This window comes from Micromys minutus (assembly GCF_963924665.1).
Source record: "Micromys minutus genome assembly, chromosome: 6".
Lineage (NCBI taxonomy): Eukaryota > Metazoa > Chordata > Mammalia > Rodentia > Muridae > Micromys > Micromys minutus.
Genome location: NC_137975.1, coordinates 79,408,474 through 79,433,743, shown reverse-complemented (window position 1 = coordinate 79,433,743; position 25,270 = coordinate 79,408,474). Strand labels below are relative to the sequence as shown.

At 43.3% G+C, this 25,270-nt stretch overlaps 1 protein-coding gene across 2 annotated transcripts in view; it reads left to right on the top strand.

The window, feature by feature from the left end:
• The window catches only part of CDKAL1 (CDKAL1 threonylcarbamoyladenosine tRNA methylthiotransferase), a 468,079-nt gene that overhangs the window by 187,945 nt on the left and 254,864 nt on the right, over positions 1-25,270 (top strand). For both annotated transcript variants that reach the window (XM_080917709.1, XM_080917710.1), the window contains one exon: positions 8,197-8,300. In XM_080917709.1, coding sequence (XP_080773835.1) covers positions 8,197-8,300 — 104 coding nt within the window. The remainder of the gene's footprint in view (positions 1-8,196; positions 8,301-25,270) is intronic.

The following is a 25,270-nucleotide window of genomic DNA, read 5'->3' as shown; positions in this document are numbered from 1 at the left end:
GGATAGAGCCCTAGCTGGGGCAGTCCTCAGCTGCACAAAGATGGTTTCTTGCCCTTTTTGGTACATTTTTGATTCTAAGGACTTTTCTTGACTTACAAGGAATAATGGGCCTATAATAAAGAATGGCATATGCAGATAGGTTCAAGAGACTTCAATGGTTCTTTGGTGGTCTAAGAACTAAGAAATATGAGCTTTGTGACATTGTATGTGTATGCTTGTATACAATTTTTTCACTCTTTTTATTTTGGTGCCTATCTTTGTTTTTTGTTTTTAATAGTAACTGTGGGTCTGTCTCCCCACCGATGAATGTGATGCTCATCTTCCACAGAGACCATTACAGAAAGCCACAACATTCCAAATACAGAGTTGTGGAGTTTAGTACAATGCAGCTCCTGCACCTTTAAGGCTCAGTAATCATTGCAGACACAAGAGTGGAAAGATTGCAAGAGCCAAGAGGAACAGAGAGTTTCTGATAAGATTGTGTCTCTGAAGAATGTCAGAAGCCAGACCCATGTCTCACCCACAAAACTACATAAAGAAGAGCTGAACGGGACAAGAGCAGGAAACATGCTGATGAGATCGGGGAAGCCATGAGGCTTGAAACCTACACAAGAAAGTGCAGGCAATCAGGAAACGCTGAGAAAGGGAGAAATAGTCTTCTCTAGGGAAGAAGTTCGTAAGTTGGTTATCCAGTACTAATGGTCAGCCAAGAACTTTATGTACACTGAGAAGGCTGTACTTAGGCTTTTAGGGGAGAGAGAGGGGGGGAGGGACAGAGAGACAGAGACAGAGAGACAGAGAGACAGAGACAGAGAGACAGACAGAGAGACAGACAGAGAGACAGACAGAGAGAGACAGAGAGACAGGGAGAGAGACAGACAGAGAGAGAGACAGACAGACAGAGAGGCAGACAGAGAACAAGGAGGCCATTGATTTGAAAAGAACAGTGAAGGGTGCATGGGGGCGTTCAGAGGGAAGAAAGGGAAGAGGAAATAGAAAACAACTTAAAAACTAGTAGCGTCAGCACAAAGCAGTGTAACTTTAGAGGAAGTTCTTATCTAGGCATGATGTGTTCTCTTTCCCTGTGTGTGTTCTGTGGAGAACCTCCCTGCATGGCACGCTTCCTAACTGTACAAGGCTGTGTGGCCTGGTACCTTATCTAGTCCATTAGAGGTCCCCTGCAGCACCAGGTGTTTGTTGGCATTTGGTGAGATACACACACCGTTAAAGGTTGCGGCGCACAGTAAATATTGCTGCCTGCTTATGAAGGCAGATGTAAGATTTTTATTTGCAGATGTATGTCAGTGGTGTACATAGACACCTGGCCACATGAAAGCCACAGTACTGTGCCTTACCTTAAGCGTCTCTTTCCTATTCTCCTGAGTTAGTGTCTCTCTTTGAACCTGGAACTAGGCTGGTGGCCCAGACCCTTCCCAGTTCCTGTTTCCATCCAGTCACACTGTGTGCTCATAGTTGCATGGGTGGCTGTATCTAGCTCTTTACAGGAGTGCTGAGGATTTGAACTTAAATCTCCACTGTTGTATAGCAAGGTACTTGGTCATCAGGACAGCTGTAAGGCTTTTAAAGGCGCATGCAGCCAGTCGGTGTCCTCACCTCCAGTTAGTTTTTGTGTTAGAAGAGTAATGCAGAATTCAATTTGTGCTGTTGAAATTTCGGGTAGGATGAATTGGGTCTGCGGTTGGGTTATGATAGCACAACGTTAACATGCTCAAGCTCCTGGGTGTGGTCTTTAGTATTATGTAAAGAAAAGAACAAGGAAGAAATTGATCCGGACTTGGCTTTGTGTACCTTTGGGCACAATTTATAGTCCCTTTGAGCTTTAGTTTCCTTTATGAAAAAATCCAGGTAATACCACATGTATGTTTACTATGTAAGATGCCTAACTTTGTATCAGGCAAGCATTGCACTATCTTCTTTTGTTATTATTAGCTGTCCTTCCTACTAGAGTCACTTTAAGGTCTTTAGCTTTATGGGAATCGATGGGTGCTGGCCATAAGAATAATTCCTTCAGGTAAGAGGAGTGGAGATGGAATCCATGGGAGTGAAAACCCCTTAATGCAGCCTTTTGAAATAAAGAATGATGCTCAATTGCGTGGAATAAAGGGGGTGGTGCAGTATGTATAATGGCATGTTTTAATTTTTTATTTGAATATTTTTACACTCCAGATTTTATTCCCCTCATGGTCCACCCTCCAACTATTCCACATCCCATACCTCCTCCACCCTCCCCACCCCCATCTCCACAAGGATTTCCCCACCACATCAGACCTCTAAACTCCCTGGGGGCTTAGGTCTCTTGAGGGTTAGGGGCATCTTCTATCACTGAACCCAGAAATGGCAGTGGTCTGCTGGATATGTGTTGGGGACGTCATAGCAGCTGGTGTATACTGCCTGGTTGGTGGTCCAGTGACTTAGAGATCTCGGGGGTCCAGGTTAACTGAGACTGCTGGTCCTACCGGGTCACCCTCCTCCTCAGCTTCCTCCAGCTTTTCCCTAATTCAAGCACAGGGTCAGCAGCTTCTGTAAATACCTGCATCTGACTTTTTCCTCTGCTTGTTGGGTCCTTCAGAGGGCAGCCATGGTAGGTCGGTTTTGTGAGCACTCCATAGCCTCAGTGATAGTGTGAGGCTGTGGGGATTCCCCTTGAGCTGGATCCCGTTTTGGGCCTTTTTCTGGACCTTCTTTTCCTTAGGCTCTTCTCCATTTCCATTTCTGCTGTTCTCTCAGACAGGTATGGCAGAGTTTTTGACTGTGGGATGGCAACCACATCTCTCTCTTGATTCCTGTCTTTCTGCTGGAGGTGGGCTCTACAAGTTCCCATTTTCCACTGTAGGACATTTCATCTAGGGCCCTCCTTTGAGTCCTGAGAGTCTCTCACTTCCTAGATCTCTGGTACATATAAAGTAATTTTTACCACACAGGAGACAGGAGTCTGGAAAGGGCCCAGTGGAAATCATGGAAATGGTGTTTGGGGGAATCGGTAGTGATGAGGCGGGAAAATCCTGGTCTCAGGAAGCCAAAGGCTCCATCATTCCGGAGCCTCCCTTCTGCTGGGTCTCTGCTGCTCCATTTTCCTTTGCTTGGGTTTCAGACTCCGATGCAGACATATCTTTATTACCCGACTGATAGCATCTCCTGTATTTGTTTGGTAATTCAAATACTTAAGTCTTTTTGTTGGAAAAGTCCTTTAAAGTGCCACCGATGAGGCTCACTGGGTGCTATTTAACAGCCAGGCCTGCCTCAGCTTTATTCTGTGGGGGTTGTTCATTGAATTTTCATTTTTCCTTTTCATGGTGATACCTTGGTGCAGAAGAACACGGGCATGTCACAGTGTAGCTTTTCTCAGACTGAGCTCTAAAAGTTTATTATTTTGTCACACTTGAAGCTTCTAAGCAGCTTCATACTATAGCAACTGATTTTAAAGAAAGGATTAAAGTATATGAAGGGATGGCTCCGAACTATCTCAGTCATTTATACTTCAGTGTTAATGCTTTATTCTAAAGTGGGTTTGCGTATTCACATGTAATCTACAACAAGAATCCAGGAGAAACAGGAGCCTCAGTCAGAGAGGGCTTCTCACTCTGCCCCTTTCCATTAAAAACAGATAATACCAGCTATGGTTTAGCGTGGACCTATGGTTTTACATTACTCTCGAACTCACAGCATCCAAGGTTTGTGGAAAGAACACGCTAAGGGATTTTGTTTCCATTGGCTTCAGGGGTGAGCTATTGTGTCAATACTGACCTGTGTTCCCTGTCAGTACTCACCAATGTTCCCTGTCAGTACACACCTGTGTTCCCTGTCAGTACTCACCTGTGTTCCCTGTCAGTACTCACCAATGTTCCCTGTCAGTACATACCTGTGTTCCCTGTCAGTACTCACCTGTGTTCCCGGTCAGTACTCACCTGTGTTCCCGGTCAGTACTCACCTGTGTTCCCGGTCAGTACACACCTGTGTTCCCTGTCAGTACTCACCTGTGTTCCCGGTCAGTACTCACCTGTGTTCCCTGTCAGTATCACCTGTGTTCCCTGTCAGTATCACCTGTGTTCCCTGTCAGTACATACCTGTGTTCCCTGTCAGTACTCACCTGTGTTCCCTGTCAGTACACACCTGTGTTCCCTGTCAGTACATACCTGTGTTCCCTGTCAGTATCACCTGTGCTCCCTGTCAGTACTCACCTGTGTTCCCTGTCAGTATCACCTGTGTTCCCGGTCAGTATCACCTGTGTTCCCTGTCAGTACACACCTGTGTTCCCTGTCAGTACTCACCTGTGTTCCCTGTCAGTACTCACCAATGTTCCCTGTCAGTACATACCTGTGTTCCCTGTCAGTACTCACCTGTGTTCCCGGTCAGTACTCACCTGTGTTCCCGGTCAGTACTCACCTGTGTTCCCGGTCAGTACACACCTGTGTTCCCTGTCAGTACTCACCTGTGTTCCCGGTCAGTACTCACCTGTGTTCCCTGTCAGTATCACCTGTGTTCCCTGTCAGTACTCACCTGTGTTCCCTGTCAGTACTCACCTGTGTTCCCTGTCAGTATCACCTGTGCTCCCTGTCAGTACTCACCTGTGTTCCCTGTCAGTACTCACCAATGTTCCCTGTCAGTACATACCTGTGTTCCCTGTCAGTACTCACCTGTGTTCCCGGTCAGTACTCACCTGTGTTCCCTGTCAGTACACACCTGTGTTCCCGGTCAGTACACACCTGTGTTCCCTGTCAGTACTCACCTGTGTTCCCTGTCAGTACTCACCTGTGTTCCCTGTCAGTACTCACCTTTGTTCCCGGTCAGTACTCACCTGTGCTCCCTGTCAGTACTCACCTGTGTTCCCTGTCAGTATCACCTGTGCTCCCTGTCAGTACTCACCTGTGTTTCCTGTCAGTACTCACCTGTGCTCCCTGTCAGTATCACCTGTGTTCCCTGTCAGTATCACCTGTGTTCCCGGTCAGTACTCACCTGTGTTCCCGGTCAGTACTCACCTGTGTTCCCGGTCAGTATCACCTGTGTTCCCGGTCAGTACTCACCTGTGTTCCCTGTCAGTACTCACCTGTGTTTCCTGTCAGTACTCACCTGTGCTCCCTGTCAGTATCACCTGTGTTCCCGGTCAGTACACACCTGTGTTCCCTGTCAGTATCACCTGTGTTCCCTGTCAGTACTCACCTGTGCTCCCTGTCAGTATCACCTGTGTTCCCGGTCAGTACACACCTGTGTTCCCTGTCAGTACTCACCTGTGTTCCCTGTCAGTACACACCTGTGTTCCCGGTCAGTACACACCTGTGTTCCCTGTCAGTACACACCTGTGTTCCCTGTCAGTACTCACCTGTGCTCCATGGGCACTCGTGACTTCTGAACCACCTTGTACTTTAATAATGCTATCCAGAATGTGCGTTTGCAGACTTTGGGGCCACACTGCTAAGTTCACTGCCTAATCTCTTTTTGCTCTTGAGCTGGTTGGTGTTTCTTGGCCAATGGCCAGCTCACAAGATTTGTAGGTGTATTAGAGCTTTCTCTTCTGTCACCACAGCTAGGGTAGGAGGAGGGTTTCCTGTTTCCTTGCAGTTCTGAGACTTAAAGTGGTGAGCCTTCAAAGATCTTTTGTTTTCTGACTGTTAAAGAAACTGGCTCAGTCTTACTCTTGGACAGTTTCTTAATTGCTTATGGACAATTGAAACTGTCTATTATGAATTCCTTTATTTTAAAGTGTTGAAACAATTGGTCAACACAGTTTCTGGTGACTGCAAAAATTTTTGTTTTGTAACATCAAAAGCTCACCCTTTAGTGCTTTGGCACTGCTTTTTCTCTGTGTTGTAACAGACCCTCCTATTCAGAAGCTAGACATAGACTTACTACTTGTTGGTCCTGCTGTGACATGTTTATGGAAATATGCACTTTCCATACAAAAAGGTACATTTTAGAGTTGTTGAGTTTAAGGTTGCTAACAATAGCAAGTTTTTTGGAGTTTTTTTTTTTTTTTTTCTTTTGACAGACAAGAATTAATCTGTTTTATTCAATGGAAATCTAGAATTCAAGATATTTCATCAATGTGTGGAAGAAAGGCTGAATGAAGAATATTTTGAATTCCTAATGTAGTATTTATATTTCCTTGCTTTTTATTGGGAATGTTTTAGAATATCACTCATTTTGTCTTTTTAGTACATTTTCACAAGCAGCTTTTCATGGAGTAGCTGCACCTTTGTTATTGAATAAGATAGTCGGGAACTGTGGCTTGGTTTCCACACCTGCTTCTAAACTAAGCTGTCTGAAATACATGTGCTCCACAGACTTGGACACTCGGTACATGTGCTTCAGAGTTGAGCAAACTGTCCCATGACAGCACACAAATGCTGAGTGGCTACTACATAAAACTGACCAACAGTAAAAAGCGTTTCTACATGGCTAGCTTTCTTAGTTCTCCTGTGTTTTCTTTAGAATACTTCATCCACTTTGTTTTTGCCCATTTTTCTTCCACACCCTTTCTTTTGATGTTGTGTCTTTTAAGAAGCAAATCCCAGTCAGAAATGGTAGTGGCTTCTTTCAGTATTGTCCCTGGACTTGTTACCGCCCTTCTTCTGGATGGGATGAAGAAGAGAGCAGGGCCCCTGAGGTGGCATTGGAGCCTGACATGGCAGCTTGCCTGGGACATGCTGACTTCATTGCATGCTCGTTAGAGGGGAATCCCAGGTCCATGAGGACACTTGAGGAAGAGTCAGGGAGCACACTGGTCTCCCAGTGTTCCCAGCACAGTGCTGGGAATTGTGTTCCAGAATTTGAAACAGAACAATTCATTATGAGGTGACACAGCAGGAAGATGAGACAGAGAGCTGACTGACAGAGGGTGTGCACACACAGGCAGAGGGCTGACTGACAGAGTGTGCACACACAGGCAGAGGGCTGACTGACAGAGAGTGTGCACACACAGGCAGAGGGCTGACTGACAGAGGGTGTGCACACACAGGCAGAGAGCTGACTGACAGAGGGTGTGCACACACAGGCAGAGGGCTTTTTCTCCCTTAATGAAGAAGAAACAGAAGGGCTCTCTTCTGTGGACAGCACAGCCACACATCATTCTTCCAAAAACACAGAAGGTCCTGAGTTTTTTAAATTAAATATAAATTACTTGGGAGGACAGTGTTGACATTTAATAATTAATCTTAGCTAAACAGTAAAATACTTTTCAAAATGTACGTGTTACTGTTCCTGGAGTTACATGAAAAACTGTAAGACACTAGAAATTGTTGGTTTGACCACTAAGACCAGAAATTCATCTATATCTCACAGTTATATAGCATCAAATCATGTTGGTAAGGTTTATTTGTCAAATTGTGTGTTTACAATGTGACAATTCAAAGCATTTGTGTAACAGTGGTCTCTTGAGGGCTTTGTTCCTTCCAGCGGGTACTGAACCACAGGATAGACAACTTGTTTTCCTCCCTTGTTCTTAAACTTCATCCTTTGGTTTATTAAATTGTTTCATTTATTTTGTAATATGTTTATTTAAATTGTACTTTTAAACTAAAGGAATCAATCCTAATGTGAAAAAGGTAACTTTGAACCCTGGATGAAGCCTATTAGGACATGAGTCAGTTTTTACGTTTCTCACAGCTCGTGTTGCTTCCTGTTTGTTTCTCTGGCTCATGTACATGTCACAGGCCTATCTTAATATTTTCCTCGTGGAATTAAAAAATAGTCTGAAAATTTCTAAAAGTTTCTAATGTTGTGAGGCCGCTGTCACCTATTCATTTATTTTTAAATCCTTAGCTAAAGAGTCAATGAACATGCTTCAATATTACATATAAGCAATACTAAAATATCTCTAGTTATTTGACGGCCAAAGAAGTTTTTGGTGGTTTATGATTTTTTTTAAACTGCTGTTTTGAATTTTATTTGATTAATCATGGAGTTTATAAACTTGGGTCCTGAAAAAAATGTCTGTGTTTAATCATAAAGTATGTACAAACTTTGGGACGTGTAGAGTTGTGGCTTTAGGATAACTCTAATCTTAAGTCACGAGGTTGCCAGCCCTGTTTTCACAGAGGGAATAGAGATCACTTAGATAATTATTTCTGTAGCTCATAGAAATTAAGCAAATGTTACTAAGATGTCTCTGCACTGTTTGCTCTGCCAGTTTATGTACCACGTCTATGGTTTGAGCCTTGCTTATTGCTGCTGTTTGAACAGGTGTCTCAATGCTTGTACCTACTGCAAAACTAAGCACGCCAGAGGAAACCTGGCCAGCTATCCCATTGACGAACTGGTCGGGAGAGCCAAGCAGTCCTTTCAAGGTAGGAGTTTCTAGAGTTTTATATGAAGTCTGTCTTCTTCATAAGTCCTGTTCATCTCCTAAGTAACCCTTTCCATTAACTGTCCCGGTTTCTTTAGCTGTCTGGGGTGTGTCAGCTACCAGAGCATAGTATCTGATTTAATTGGTTAAGCTGTATTTCTATTGGCTATGCTCTTGCACTGTTTTTAAATTTAACCACTCAGGTAAAAACACATTGGAGCATCACCTATGTCTAGATATCATGGAAAAGGGAACCAAAGGTGCAAGGGTGAATGAGAGGGAACGAAAGGGAAAGGAAGGGAGGGGAAGGGAGGGGGAGGGGAGGAGGAGGGAGGGAGGGGGAGGGGAGGGGAGGAGGAGTGGGAGAAAAATTTACATAGCTGGGTCTTGGGATTTTGCAGAGGGAAGGAAACACAGAGCTGTGGGGCTGGGGAAGAGTGGTTCTGTGGGGTCCTGAGAGGAGCGTTTTGTGGGGGCTGCCCGCTGCTGCCTGAAGCACTGGCCCCTGCCCTAGCAAACAGCACAGCTTATCTCAGTTGTTTTGACACATAACTGCTTAAGCCACCAGCTTCCTCTTTGTCTTTGTTTTAATCTGTGTATATAACAGTGGTATGTTTTTACACCCAACATGTGGATCAACTATTGTCTCCTCTTCTTGTGGGCTGATAGTTACTGGCAGCGTACTTTCCCTCTTAGCAAGTAGCTTGGAAGACTGCATTCAGTACTTAAACCCTAAATGTCACAATGGTTTGTTTTTCAAACACATTCTTTTATTCATTTATTTAAAGTTTTTATCAATATGAATTTGGAATGTGTCATGTAATAGAGAAAATGGAGAAAATGACATTTATTTTATGTCATTTATTGACATAAAACCATTTTTAAAACTGTTTCTCTTTAACTTATTGCTTTGCTCACATCCAGCAGGCAATGAGTTCTTGTTAGCTCTTGGCAGGATTCGCTTTTAACTGTTAGATTTTATGTGTTCTGGGAACCTCTGAGAGATGGTCATTTGCTTCAGTATGGAAGCCTTTTCCGAAGGGGCAGGGTCTGCATAGACACCATGCCGGCCGGCACTTTTGACTGGGGCTCCTGTTTCCATTTGTCTGTCTGATAATGGAGATTTTAAGTATAACTGACTTATGTGTTAACCTCTACACGCATAGGAAGCATATTTTTCAACATTATGAAATTGCATAGACTTAAAACACCTCTTATTTCACCTGTAAAGATGGAAAACTATAAAGATATAAAATAATTATTCAGTAAGTGAAGGCTTTACTTATTACTTCATAATTGAGCCATACTTTTGACGGGCTTGCATCATGACTCTTTATGGACCAACTCATGTCTCATACAGGTCTGAAGAGCAAGAGAACATGGATTTTATAATTGGTTGGGGAACTTTTGTAAGTGCTTCCAGTTCGGCAGCCTTATTTCTCTTCTAAGCAGCATGGGTGGTTGGTAATGTCAGCTGTGCAGTGTTAGGCTAAAGATGGTGACTGACCGGGCTCATCCCGGGCCAGCAACACTTAGTGTCTGCTTATGGGGAAAGTTCCAGAAGATTGTGACATTATTGTCGTTAGTGATCTGTACGTTACTTTCATTTGAACTAACATTGTAAGCTTGAAGCTTCATGTTATGTGTGTCTTACAGTTGATGCTGAGAACTGGTTCTCAGATGGCTGCAGGCTCATTTGATCGGCACTGAGGCCATGGGGGCTGCCGAAGGCACTTTGGTTGGACACCGCTCTGATGCTCACTGCCTGGTGATCTAACTGGCTGTCTGCCTCTCTGAGCTGTACCTTGTCCTCACTGCTGACTTAGCGTTATCTATTTTAAGAATTCTACGTAGTGTATGTGAGATATGGCTGAGTGAAGGGGAAGGAAGTAGATAATGCTTCCTGCAGTGAAGGAATTGTGAATGAATCAAGGAGGAAAAACCTCATTTACATAGAACATTGTAGCATCTGTAACAGACAGAGCTGAGCTGCCCGGGATCCAATCACAGAGGTTACTTTTGCTTTAAAATACTGTTTAAGAGAATATTTTCTGTACATGAGTTGGTTAATGTGACAGTCACTCTTTTGATGACAGGAAATAGCAGTTTGTAAGCTCACACTGTAAACACCTTGAATGGATAGCATTATCTTCATTTCTACACAGGACCTGGAAACTTTATGAAACGGCCTTCTAAAGTGTTGACTCAGCTCCCCTGCATGCCCTTCCCAAAGTGCGCTGTGAACTTCTGCATGGCCAGCACTGGACTCAGGATTATACATAAACAGTGACCTTATTATTTTTTTTATAAAGCATGAACATGGTTAGTTGATTTCATAGCTGTTTTCCCCGGTTTTTCTTCACTTTAGTCCTATGGGCATTTTTTATTGACTTCCCACTTTCACTGTGTTTCTTAGTTTGGGGACAAATCTACACTTGTATGTTGGGAAATTGTCTTCGCTTCCTCCTTCCCTTTGCTGAGTCAGGGTTTTTTCTTCTTTAATAAAATCACAGGGATTAACTGTGGTCCTTGGGCTCAGACGGCTGTGTTCCGTGTAGCTGCATTTTTAGATATCTATAAGAACATGTCAAGCAGTGACCAGGACTTTGTTGGCGCCAGAATGAATTCACAGGCTGGTGTTTTCTAGGATATTTGTATCGATTTTTTTCTAGCAGCTAATCAATCAGCTTCAGTTGTGTTCTCAATGGAGCAAACCTTTGTGTGTGTGCAGGGTGAGTGGTGTGGAAACAGCACCTTCCATTGCTGTCTCAGTATCAAAATGTGGGGATGATGGATGGCCGTTTGCACAGCTATGGTGTGCTTGTCCAGATCGAGTGTGTTGTTCCGCCTGCCCCTCTCACAGCACACACACCTTTTCCTGCCTCATAAATCTGAAAGGCCCTTGCATGGGATGTGACATTAATCAGTTACAGGATGGAATGTAAATCATGGATGAAGTATTTAGAATAAAAAGACAATTTTTGATGCCTAGTGATATCAGTATTAGTACTGAATTTTAAAAAACCACATTGGAGCTCCAGGCTGGCAAAGAGCACTGTCTGTTATAGCTAAGATTAATTGTGCAAAACAATGAGGAGACAGACATTGCTTCCCGCTATATGTTGGGTAGTTAAGGCTAGGGTCAATATTGGATTTTCTGTTGTATTATTCAAATTGCTCAGTTGTAGTGCTTCCATAAAGCCCCAACTTGACTATCACCTCTAGTGATGATTACTATATAATGATTTTGCTCCAAGATAAAAATGAGACCAATAATGGCATCCTATTAATTGGTATGGCAGTTAAATGTTTAATTCTCTTATCTTTTCATTTGCACAGTATTCAAATAAAATAATCAAGTAAATGTCTCTTATAGATCACTTGCATATGCATTGCTATATATTGTCAACTCTAGAAAGGATTTAAGTTCCACACATTAATTAATTAATTAATTATGTGTAATAGACTATGAAATGAAAACTGCATAGAGCTGCACCTACTTTGAATGAGAGAAGATAATTTTACTAACCTGGTATATTGGCTGGTTTTGTGTGTCAACTTGACACAAGCTGGAGTTATCACAGAGAAAGGAGCCTCAGTTGAGGAAATGCCTCCATGAGATCCAGCTGTAAGGCATTTTCTCAACTAGTGATCAAGGGGGAGGGCCCAGCCCATTGTGGGTGGTGCCATCCCTGGGCTGGTAGACCTGGGTTCTATAAGTAAGCAGGCTGAGTAAGCCAGGGGAAGGAAGCCAGTAAATGACATCACTCCATGGCCTCTGCATCAGCTCCTGCTTCCTGACCTGCTTATTGCAGTCCTGACTTCCTCTGGTGATGAACAGCAATGTGGAAGTGTGAGCTGAATAAACTCTTTCCTCCCCAACTTGCTTCTTGGTCATGATGTATTGTGCGGGAATAGAAACCCTGACTAAGACATCTGGGAATCCTTATCATCTAAAAAAATAGGGAAAGAGTAAGTTTCATAATTACATGAGCGTCTGAAGGCAAATATACAGTGTACTGAGACATCTACCTGCTTGTAGGCTTGGATGCCTAGCAGGTTCATTTGTGATCATGCAGATAGGATGGAAGGCACCTCGAACAGTTATGGAGCACTTACTTTGCACAGTGCAGGGATTAAAAGGATTAAGCCACATGGACATTGTTTTAAGACATTGTCTGTTTAGGAAGGAGGGTACAAGTAGTAATGCTCCATCTGGCCTCACTGGCCTACACTTGCTGTCAGGTTAGGGTCACCGTGTACCTTCACAGAACCATGAAGCAGGTCTTAGGCTGTGAGGGCTCACTGAGGTTTTAGAAATTTACATAAGCACATGTGGGGTTTAAAACCATGCCTAAGTATGCGCAGTGGTGTTGCTCTTCCGCAGCCCAGTCTCTCCACCTCCCCTCGCACTGACATTCCTTGCTCATCAGCCTACTCATCAGTGGTCGCTGTGTAGAGTCTTGCTGGCCCTTGGTCCTCAGTGGTCAGCCATGGTCACTCTGATGACCCTTAAGATCCAAGATACTATTCATAATCCTGGGGTGTTTGTTGTGCGAGAAGCCTGTGGTGTGGCCCTGAGTTAAAGTGACTGTTGGAACTATGTGGCTATTGTTCACTCAATAAATATTTCCTGAGCATTTGTTGGAAGCAGTTTGTATTTCTGCTTGAGCTGTAGAAAGGCCATGATTCAGTATATGCCATGATTGGTCCTGGGCAGCCTTTTTAGAAGACATTAGGCTGAATCACATGTGGCACTATGTATGGTTGGCCAGTCTTCAGTAATTGTTGGGTGAGTGGCTAACACAGAAATGATTAAGCGTCATGTAATTCCATGTGCTTCTTGGGGCCTGTAAGGAAAAGGTGGCATGGAAAATCCATGTTTTGGAAAGGAGCAGGAAGTGCTGCTTGGCCTCAGGTGTTCATCTAATGCAGGGAATTGAACACACTGGATCGTGTGACACGGATGTTTAGTGGTACTGGCTATCCTAGGCTTTCAGCTGAGAAATACCTGGAGACTCATTTGCTGCCAGTGCACAGGTATCGACTGCTTTATGAACTGAGCGTGTGCACTTTGCATTCTTAGCAGCGTTCTGCAAATGGCTCTGGGTGGCAGTAGGACATAAGGTCCTCCAGGGTGTGTCTTCAGAGTTTGAATTGAGGCTGATCTGTTTCTGGGGTGGTTTTGGTGAACTTTGAAAGCTGTAAGCTAGTGTGGAAGGTTGTTTGGGGGGAACTTTAACCTCCCTGGAAAGGTGCGATAGTGGTACCTTTCCTGGGGGGTTCTGAAGCCACCCTTCGTGGGGTGTTCTCTGGGAAGAAGCTCCATTCCGTGGTGCCAGCAGCTGGTGCTCATTCTGCAGAGTCTGCAGCTCCTCACTCTGGCTGTCAGTTCAGTTCATTTGAAAACTTATTAAATTTCTTCTCCTGCTCCCGTGGATATTAAATTGCCGTAAACACCCTTACACGATGTCACGTATGGTGAGCACAATTTTCTGCATGAAAACCAGTGTTTGTTAGTGGGACCTTGGCTGTCTGCAGAGTTATAAATTCCTGTGTTTCTTGTTATTTGCTGCCCTCCATCTGCTCTTTATATCTCTTGGTCACTTCTAACACATTTCTTACTGCTCGTGATACAGGAAACACGTTTGATTCAGGTTGCTGACTTGGAAATGCATGCCCTTAATGGATCATTTCTGGTAGTGTTAACAAGAGCAGGGTGAAAGCCAGAGGCCAGAAAGTCTAACAGTGACGATGTAGTTGAGTAAAAGGAAGTTGATGATTAAATGAATTGAGTGATTAAGGAAATGTGTGATTAAATAATTACATGTCTGTGTGTATGTGTGCTTGTGTGAGTGTGTGTGTGTGAGTGTAGGTGATAGTGGAGACCCACCCCAGAGCTCTGCCCCTACCCTACATCATTACAATTAGTTCTTCTAAAAATATATAATATTGATTCTTGAGAATGTAATACAATATATTTTGATCCTATTTACCACTTCCTCAGCTTCTCCCAGACCCAGTCTCCCTTTCCTATCCACCTGACTCCATGTCCTCAAACAACAATTAGACAAGAAACCAGTGGGTATCAATTTGTGCAGCCCATATATATTTTTAAGTGTGGGGCTATATGCTGGAATGTGTTACCAGGACCATCCCTTAAAAGAAAAAGGGCTCTCCCTCTCCCAGCATCTATAAATCGTCAATACTTCCATAGATGGGGTAGGATTATATTCTCCCTCCCTCTGTCACCATGCTGGGGTTTTTGTTTGTCTTGTGACCTCACAGTGGTGTGCGTGGTGTCCCGAGCACTGAGAGTTGACGTGTGGAATTTCCCCGTTGTGTCTGGAAAGCACAGTTTTGTTCTAATCTTCTGCTGCTCCAGTTCTTGCCGTTTCCCCACCTCTTTCCTCCAGTGACACTCGTCTTGGGAGGGGTTGTGTGGGTTCTCCACTTAGGGTCGAACTGAGTCTTTAACTTAATCACCATTTACTGCAAAACCCAGTGAGGATTCTGAGATGCACTCATCTGTAGGCTAGTAGTAAGTCATTAGGGGTCACTTACTGCTATGCCCTTTAGAATAACAGGAGGGCCTCCCCTGCTCTGTGAGCTGCCTTGCTACAGGCTCTTGGCTCCCATCATAGTGCCAAGTGTGGGTTTCACCTTCTGGAGCAGGCCTCATTAAAAGCAGGAAAAAGTGCATGACATTTGTGCCACTGGTGAAGCAGTGGGCATGAAGGCAGCTACTCTCTGCTTGGGCAGTGTGTGTACCACCTTCAAAACTATGGCAGCTAAGCCGGCCTTATTAATATGCCAAGTTTCTGGTCAAGGAGACTGGATATGGCTAAGGTGTAACTATAGGTGTGAGTTTTAAACTCAGAAGGAATCTGATCTCTAGACCACTGGTTGAAATGCAAATATCTGCCCAAATTCTTTATCCAGTGGCTTTACTGGTATTATGCATTTTTTTCTCAAATAAGTCGCCACACGTAACTTAGATGAAGGTGAAATGTAAACCACCTCTAGAGACTTTGTGAAAGTTTAATGACTAAACTAATGTTAACATTTGATCAAAATACTTAGTGAAAAAGTGAAGTAATTCACTATTTGTGTGTGGTAACAAAAATATTGCCTGAATTTTTCTGTGATTACATGGGAATCATGTACGTGTATCATACATGTGTTTAAGTATCAGCTCTCAGTTCTGTGTTAAGACGTGTGCATTCTTATATCTGTGCCTCTACGATAAGACACCACAGACTCTCGGACTTGGTGCCAGGAGTGTGGGTTCCTCTGTGCAGGTGGCCGTGGGAGGGTGTGAATAACACAGTAAGGCACCATCACAAAAAGCAAAATGTCAGGGAGTAGTGGGACATACCTTTAATTCCAGCACTCCACAGGTAGGTCTCTGTGAGTTCAAGGCCAGCCTGATCTTTACAGTGAGTTCCAAGCCAACCAGGGTTGCGTAGTAAGATTCTGTCTCATCAACAGTAAAATGACACAGACCTGGTAGTTTAAAAAGAACAGAAATTAAGTACTCATAGTTCTGAAAATGGGCACTCCAGGATGAGCTGGGAATCTGGTAGGGCCCAGTCTCCGTTTCCAGTGGCAGCTTGTTGCTCTGAGCTCTGGAGTTAGTTACGGAAGGGAAGGAACCCTTGAGGCTAACTCCTAAAGACCCTGCCATTCAGTGGTGCTGAGGCTTCAATTTGAACTTTGTGTTGGATGCAGATGATGCTTATATCAATGTACCAGCCTCCATTCTTTAAGGGAGCCTTTAGAATTCAGATTCGACAAATCTACCCCCAAAAGGTTCTCATAGTTCACCAGGAGCTTCATAAGGTCTGAATGGTTGTCAACATCTAGAAGTCCTAAGTTCCAATTAAATCTTTCAGTGATGCCATTAGGGGTTGGTATTGACAGGTCTCTGGTGTGTGAGCGCAGTTTTAATACCATCCTGGGGCCTGCAGGAGGCTGCTTTCTTCACTCTTCCATGTGAGAATGTAGCCAGAGCCCATCCTTGAAGCAGAGCATGAATCTGCCTTCATGGGCCCATGTTTCTGGCATTCCAGCCTTGGGAGCTGTGGATAATAAATACATGCTGGTTATAAATTACTCTAATTATTTTGTAGTAGCTCTCTGGATAGACTAAGTGAGCTGTATGTTAAGAAATATATATTTTAAAAACTCCGTAAATTTGGAAATCAATGGCCTAGATATTTTTTGGGTGTAGTTTTTAATTTTTCTAAAATTCTTTCCTTAAGTATCATGTATTTTGATGAGAATGATGTGATTCTTTGAAAGCAGAATTTCTTGTAATTAGGAGAACCAAGAGACCTTTAACTCCCTTAAACATGTTTTATAAAACAAACATGCCTTATATTATGGAAATAATCCATTAATCAGTGCTAATGAACTAATTAGGCTAGTATTAATTGCTTTTCTGTTGCTATAATAAGACACCATGTCTGAAGCAACTTATAGAAGTAAAAATGTCTTTTGTCCATCATGGTGAGCTGGAGCAGGAAGCTGAGAAATCACATCTTCAACTGCAAACAAAGCAGACAGGGAACCGGAAGTGGGCCAGATTGTGAATTCTCAAGGCTCACCTCCAGTGACGCACTCTCTGGTACACGTGCAGGCACTTGCAAGCCCCCAACCCCTACAAAAGAAAGGGGGAAGTAAGAGAAGTGCTCAGTTCAGTGAGTAAGGGGAGAACAGGGTGGAGCCAGCGAGAGTGGAGGATCTGTCAGTGTGAGCAGAGGATGCAGCAGAGGAAGTGGGGCCAGCAGGTGCCAAGCCAGCCCGCACTCAAGTGCAGGCCTCTCTGCCCACTCCGGTGCAGAGCATCCCTTGGCCTGTCTCCTAAGAACCATTTTCAACTGTGTTATCTTTTACTGTGTTAGTGAATCAAGTTAGATGTTTTCCAATGTAGTAGAGATGTAGATTTCTACAATATAAAAATTTAAATCTTCTTAAATTTTTTCTTCAAAAAGAAAAAATTACAAGCACCAACACATTCCGTCAGTATTTATGTAAGCAAAAGGTCTGTGGAGGTTTGAATGAGAATCCCCCCCAGGCTCAGGTATTTATACACTTGCTCCCCAACTGGCGGGCTGTTTGGGGATGTAGCGCTGACTTGGAGGAAGTACGTCACTGGAGGTGAGCCTTGAGAATTCACAATCTGGCCCACTTCCGGTTCCCGTCTACTTTGTTTGCAGTTGAAGATGTGATTTCTCAGCTTCCTGCTTCGGCTCACCATGATGTACAAAAGACATTTTTACTTCTATAAGTTGCTTCAGACATGGTGTCTTATTATAGCAACAGAAAAGCAATGAATACAAGTCCACCAAGAGTCCAGAGGTTATCTTCCAACTACTTTTTCCCATGAATCTTTCACTGATTCTGGAGTCACTGGTTTGTCTAGGCTGTCTGGACAGTAAGTTCCAAGGATTTTCTCTTCCCAATCTCCCTGATCTTAGGCTATAGATTCACTCCGCCGTGCACAGTTTTTATGTTCCGTGTGTGCAGGAGATACAAACTCAGCTTTTGATGGCTGTGCTGTAGGCACTTTCCTGCCCATTATCATCTTACTCATGTGCTCCTCCATCAGATATTCAGTGTAGGCCCAATGTACAGCATCTGTCGTGCCAGACTCACTCACTGGCTCACCAGGGGGAGAGCAGTGAATAGAGTGAAGGTTACTCAGTATGAATTGTGTGCACTTGGAGGAAGCAGTGAAGCAGGATGGGGTGAAGGCTGTAGAGAATGCAGCTTTGCCAGTGGCTTGTTGTCCCACGACCCTCTTTCTCACCCTTGTTTTGATCCCTAGTAACAGGAAGGAACCATGTAGTGAGCATCTTCCAAGTCCCACAGACACAGCTCAGCATTGGCAGCTCCCTTACAGCATGTCACTAGGTAGGCTTTGCTTCTAGCTCCCAGATGGGAAAACGGAGCAGGAAAGAAAATAAATGGGTTTCTCAGAGTCACCGAGCCTACAACCGTGGACTCACAATTGCACCTGTCTTGTTCTTGATCAAAATCACAAAGTTCTGTACAGCAATCCAATCCAGCTGTTACTAGTAAGCACTGTGGCTTATGCAGCGGTGTACTGCAAGCTAAGAATTACTGGTTGTGTCAGTTTGGGCTTTTGCACACTTCACGGTGCCTGGTGATAGGACAGCAATTCTTAAACCATAATCCTAATCTTATTACATTCTAACACAGTGGAATACATACTTTGGTTTATCTGACTAAACTCAGAAGTATTGAACAAGAAGAAAGGACCTAAGAAAAGAGGGTGCGGCCTGAGGATTACACTATGTTCCTTACACTGAGCTCTTAATGCCTGTATGTGTACATACTCATGCCTGGCCTCACATGTCCATGCTTTCCTAACCTTTTCAGAAGAAATACTGGATTTCAAGTATGTTTCCCACGTTGCAAAGTATGTGTAGAGTGCCTGGGGATTTTGCTGACTTGGAGTGCTGTGGAATGCTGTACTGGTTAGTTGGGTCGGGCCTGGGAGTCTGCATGGTTAAGCTCCCAGGCCATCCTGATTCCAGGTGTCTGAATCATGTGACTTACATGGCCTTTCATTTGGTCTAATAGCTGTTTGTTAGCAGCACAGTCTGGTCCCAGCCATGGAGAACACACTTTGTCTCTGTGGTGATAGAGCTTGCTAGGCATAGAGTGGTCTACTTATGCCTTCCACTTGACCACCTTGACAGTGAGGACTGCCTGGGGCTCACTTCTCCCATGTTTCAATTAATGCTCAGTAAATGTGTTTTGAATGAGTGCACGTTGTGTGCTCTGGTGATTCTCATAATTAGATAGGAAGCCTTAGCAGCCAGGGGTAGGGAATGTTCTCAGAAGAACCTTCTGTCTGCATCTGCAAGTCGGAAGGAATTGCCACCCTAGTCCCCTTGATTGGTAATGAAGGATGGATTGGTCACAGACATGAAGTCATTTAGGAGGACAACGTAGATTTGGCACATGTATATATATATAGTATATATATATACTATATATATATTCGTATATATAGTTATAATATATATATATATATATATTACATGAAACAAGTAATAGCAAGCTAGAGAATATTTGAAACAAAGACAATATTTTGTACAGAAATTGTTGAAGAAAATGATTTAAGAAGAAAAGATCAGTTTTCTTTGGGGAAAATGGTGTTGATATAAACTCTACCAAGTGAATTCACTTTCACTTTTATATCTATATTTATTCTCTGTAGTAACATCTGGGCTTTATTTTTCAGACTTGAAATAACTTACATTCAATGGTCTGACCTTTAGTTATGATTGCACTGACTTTCAGATGTAATTTACTATGTAATTAGTTTATGTACAAAAGAAGGGGGCAATGGGAGGAGCTTGGCTCAGTGTTAAGTGGAGAATAAATTGAATAAAGATTTTTAAATAACTTCTTTAACATGATTAGTGCAATATTTGAATGCATCCAGCAATATTGTTGGAACTTTATTTTCAAGTAATGTATGCTTTTTGTAGATTCATAAATATTTTAGTCGTGAAAAATAGGTCTCTGTGTTAATTTTGAAAACCTGTGTTATTTTTCAGGTTGCCTAACATTTTGCATTTTATTGCATGTTTCTTGACGTAAATTGATGACCTTTAAAATAGCTTACTTTGAATAAATACAAGGGAATCATGTTCTTTTTTTAATGGCACATTAGCTGAGGTCAGTGTGGATGTTACTCTTCATGTATCTGCTGTTGGTTTAGTCAGGAACATTGTTGAGCACTCCTAAGCAGAGGATTTGTGGTATGAAGGCAATGCTATTGATATTTTGCACTTTCTCTGATGAATGAATGCTGCAACATGAGAAGCAACAATGAGCAACTCCTAGTGAGGAACTGCTGTGAAGTTAGAAACAGGGTGTGTTTGTCTAGTAAACATTAGAGGAGTAAATCATGGCCTTCCAGAATAGTTGGTGCATTACCCAGGATGCTAGAGACAAAGAAAACTAAATGGAAGCTCGGCAGGATCTATTCTGGGTGAAACCAGGCCTTTCTTTAATGGGGATCATCTAATTCCTGATATTGTACGTTCAACTGTGGTACTTCATGGTGATTTTTCTTAAACATGGATTCCAGGAGTCAAAGCTCTAACCTGGGGTTGGAGAGAGAGTTCAGCAGTTTGGACTGAGTGCTGCTCTTGCAGAAGACCAGCGTCTGATTCTCAGCCCTGAGATCCACAGGAGCTAGTATTCCCACAAACGCCAAACACAGACTTCAAAACAATAAAATCAATCTTCACAATCTCCAGAAAACTGCTAACCAAAACAAAGCCTTATCTCATAAGCTGGGTCCAATCCTTGTACATCTCGGTGACTGCTGTGCACTTGTGACGCTAACTGGCATACTACACTGCTTTGTCACACATTATATTGATTGTGAATTGGGTACCAGGTAACCTTTGTGCTTTTACTTCTCTCTGGCCTTTCATCCTTTTCTTCTGTTGCCCTGTCCTGTCCTGTCCTGTCCTGTCCTGTCCTGTCCTGTCCTGTCCTAGCTTAGTGACTCTTGGCTGCTGGTGCAGCTATCTCTGCTTGCAGCGGAAGGAAGAGTTTAGCTCTTCACTGAGGAGCCAATGTGCCGTTGCTGCCTGTAGGGAAAGTGCTGTATTTAGGCACTGGATGCTGCAGATGCATTGCTGCTGCAGTGCAGTGAACTGCATTGTCGTAACTAGGTCATCTCTTCAGTGGACAGCAGTGTGAGGAAAACCCTTCATAGAACTGCAGTCCCAGCGTTGATGTCCTCAAGCTTTCTCCCTGTCTTCAGCTTTGTTGTCCTAGGCTGTTTTCTAAGGTTAGATATCTAATAAAATGACTCTGAGCTTCAGACTCAAGGTGTAATTTCTATCTCTGGGACCTTAATGTATTGAGATGTATATATTCCAGATTGAGTGCAGGGTGGGTTACATCGTGAGACCCGTCTAAATAGCAGCAGCAGGGAGAACAGGAAAATTTGAAAGGAAACTATTTCATATCTCATATGTAATATGTAGAAGTCTGTAAACAGTGGCTACAGTAATGATGTTAATGGTGCAGAAGTTCATTCTGCTGTGTGTGCCCAGCAGCTCGAAGCTTGGCATCCATGAAGGGACTTGAAATCTCCAGCGTCCTCATTGGGGAGCCCTCAGTTCTTCAAATCTGCATTCGCTGCATGCTGCAGACCTGTGTTAAATGAACTGTGACTTTTAATTTGAGATGTATTTGCAAACCAATTTCTATAAAAAATGGATTTATAGCTTGAAAAGTCGTACCTCCGAAGTGCCTGGTAAATCCCGTCCATCTTCGGGGGAATTGTGCCTGCTGCTGACTTTAGGCAATTGCTTTTGTGGTGTGCTCGTATTTTGCTTTAGTTTGTGAGAAATAAGGCTCCCTAGAAAGGAAAAAAATAAACCCACTTTTGTTCCTAGTTTATTTGCAAACCATGTCAGACGGCCTTGATTAGCTCTCAGTTGGGGGATAATTTGAACCTTGACAGATTGAACCCAAACAGCAGGGGTTTTCTAGTATGGCCAGTAGATAGCAAAATCAAAGCAAAGCCAGTTCCAGTTCACGGGCCGTACAACAGGGCTGAATAGATGTGCTACGGTTAATGAGCAGTTGCTTCAAATATTTACGAAAGGCCCAAGGAAGAAAGAAAGAGCCAGCATCTTAGGCAGCTGTTTGCAAGGGAAACCTATTAAACATAAGTATGCTGGCTAAGGCTCCAGGCCTAATAGAGCTGTCAGGTACCAGGTACCCTCAAAGAACCGTTTCACAGAACAGACACCATAAAAACCCACTTGGACATGAGAGTTGCCTTGCTTCTTGTTTTATTCAACAAATTGTTTCCTTTCATGTTTGAATTAGTTTTAATTCTTCAACTATTCATATATATATATATATATATATATATATATATATATATATATATATATATATATATATATATATAATTTAATATGCTCTAGACTATGAGGCTGGGTTACTAGGGTGAGTTCACTTAAGTTGTGTGTATTAGGACACAGTTGGGTAAAACTTGCATCCAGCCTCATACATCATCTGGTCTTGTATATGAAATTAGTTGGTGTTGTATGGAGTGTATTATATGGTGGTTTGTATGTGACAGTAACAGCATTTTGCCGTGGTGACCATATTGTTGGGAAGTTCTCTACCGAGGCAGTGAGGGGTTGGGCTCCAGGCTGAGTACAGGTGCAGTGAATCTTGCTGAGGAGGCTCTTCAGCGTTCCTAGCACGACATCTACTTCTTTAGTGCATTGCACTCCTTTAGAATTAAGCTGAAATAAAGACAAATTGTACTTGTACTGTGTGAATGGTCGACATTCATGTCTTAATATTCACGTTTTTAACTATCAGTTTCTGGGGCGGGGGAACAATTTCCCAAGGCTTGAATTACATCTGAGCAGCTTCGCACAGAAGCTTCCGTGGAGGGTCAAGTCAGAGGGATCTCATTGGACCCACTGCCTGCTCTCAGATCAGTTTCCCAGCAGAGGCATGGGTGTGGCCATCCTCATCCCACTTTCTAGGGAAGATAAATGTGATTGTTGAGACCCTGGCTGTCATTTCCGCTTGTGTCCTGTCCATAGTAGCAAAGCTAGTTCGCACGCTCCACGGGTGCTCGCAGGTGTGTTTCTCCACTGCTGTCTAAACTCCCATGATCAGAAGCTCTGAAATGACCTGTCACCCAGAACAGGGTCTAATCACCCTGAATTCACTAGGATTCACCAGTGTAAGGAGAAAAATCCCAAAGAGCAGACAGTGATGCTTATAGGAGCCTGCTTGAGTCACCCAGGAAGGAAACTAGCCAGTCTCTTTAATTTTTAGCAAAGTATTGCTTATGTGTAATAAATGAGGCCTTTTGATTTTGCAAATAGGTACACATACACACTGCCCCATAAATGAGGGGATTGTATTCTGATCTGTACATGCAAGGGGGTGAGTGTCAGCACCTCTGATATGTTTCAGTGAGGAGCTCCCCTTCCTCCTGTGTGGAAATGGTTCTCAGTATCTCCCACAACAGTAACTGCAGTGGTGGTGAAATCTGCCTCTCTCTTCCTTATTTATTGGATCTGGACTCCACTGATAACAGTGCATTTTTGCCCCACTCTGCAGTTATATTAGACCCTTAAACTTAGACTCTTTGTACTTCATCTTTGTAATTTACACACTGGGCTGGGACATTCCCTTCAAGACAGTTTGTCTTGTGCCTCCAGCTGCTCCCCAATAGCCATTGTGCTGAATAAGCACTTAGTTCTGTATGTCCTTGATACAATTAACGCAGGCATCTGCAGAAGCGGCCCAGGCAGCAGCAGCTGCACTGCCTTATGGAAGCCAACTTCTGCTTAGCATTGTGATAAAAGAAATAGTTTTGAGCTGAAGCTAATGTTGGCTTATTTTTAGCATAAAGAGAGTTGCACCTGCCAGGGCTAGGAGAGGCCTGAGGTTTGTTGATTACAAGTTCTTGTTAGTGCCATTGTTATTGGTAAAATGGGCATGATGTCATCCTCATGAAACCGAATTGGCACCCTGTCGAGTGACAAATAATTTACTCTCTGTGGTTTTAGCAGCATGGGCCTTGTGTTCCTAAGACTGGGAGTTTTCACAGTTGAGTGCTGTGGGGCTGCAGAGGTGTGGGACAGTGAGAGGAACTGATACTCGTAATCAGCATGCATAGTAATGGCCAAGGTGTAATGAAACATAAGTGCACAGTTAGGGGACCAGGTGGGGCCCTGCGGCTTTGCATGCACTGAAACCACCGTGAACCGCCCAGCAGCACCATGTGGCAGATTCTCATTTTCTCATTAATCCTTCTGTCCCTGAGTCAGGGCAACACTGACTTTAAACAGCACTTCATCTGTTCAGCGTCTCCTCTCAGCAGTGGATTGCGGTGATGTCATTCATGATCTTGGCTGTCTGCAATATATTAAAATAAATCATCAATCTGATTTAGTTTGGGAGTGATGCTAGCCATCCTTAATGGCAGTCACATGACTGGCAGTTCTAAACTGCTTACGATTGCAATAGTTATTTTAATAAAGAAGAGCAGCTGCTTATTTAAATTAGCCAAATGATCTTTGGCCTTCGAAACAAGTTACAAATTAAAGTTTGATATATATGTAAAAGAGTTAATAGCTACTGAATTTTTTTTTTTTTTTTTTTTTTTTTTTTTTGCTTATTTTAAAACTGCATTGTATTTGTAGAAGCTGATGTAGCTTTTGCTTCATGCATAGCTAAGATTCTCTTTCAGGCAAGCTTCAGAATGGGAGACCAGTGTAGGAAATGTGACTCAGGAGTGTTGTGAGTGCCACTCAGCTGCACACCAAAGGATGGCTGAAACAGTAAAAGAGAAGGAGTATCCGAGGTCTGCTGCATGGGGAAGTGGAGCGTTTATTACTCGCTGAAGTACTTACCTAGCATCAGGGCAGCACAGGGAAGACCTGCCGGAGCTCACATCTGGCTGCTTTGGTGGTGTCTGGAAGGCACTGCAGCTATGAGGTAGAGCACAGGCAGCATTAGTAAAGGCTTCCACCACTGAGTTTTCTAGGCTCCATCTAGTATAACAAAGCACAGCAGGATGTTTCAGGTTGGATAATAGAGTCGTAATTACAACTGAATACCATCAGGCTACCGACTGTACCCAAAGCAGCACTCCCCTCCAAACTTTGTGCTGTTATATTCTGAATGCTCTGAAAATGGAAAACAGTCTACATGAAGCCCAGTGATGTGGTGCTGAGGACGTAAACGCTTTTCTGTTGGTGTCATGGCTGCCGTCTCTCTTCCCGCTGGACTCCCACCTTGTGTCCAGACACATTTAAAATGCCCAACCAATTTTCCCACATTTGTTATGAGTATGCCTACTGGGCATTCACCTGGCTCTTTCTGTATCTTCTGCAGTTTGTTCATTCGTGTTGAGATCTCAGG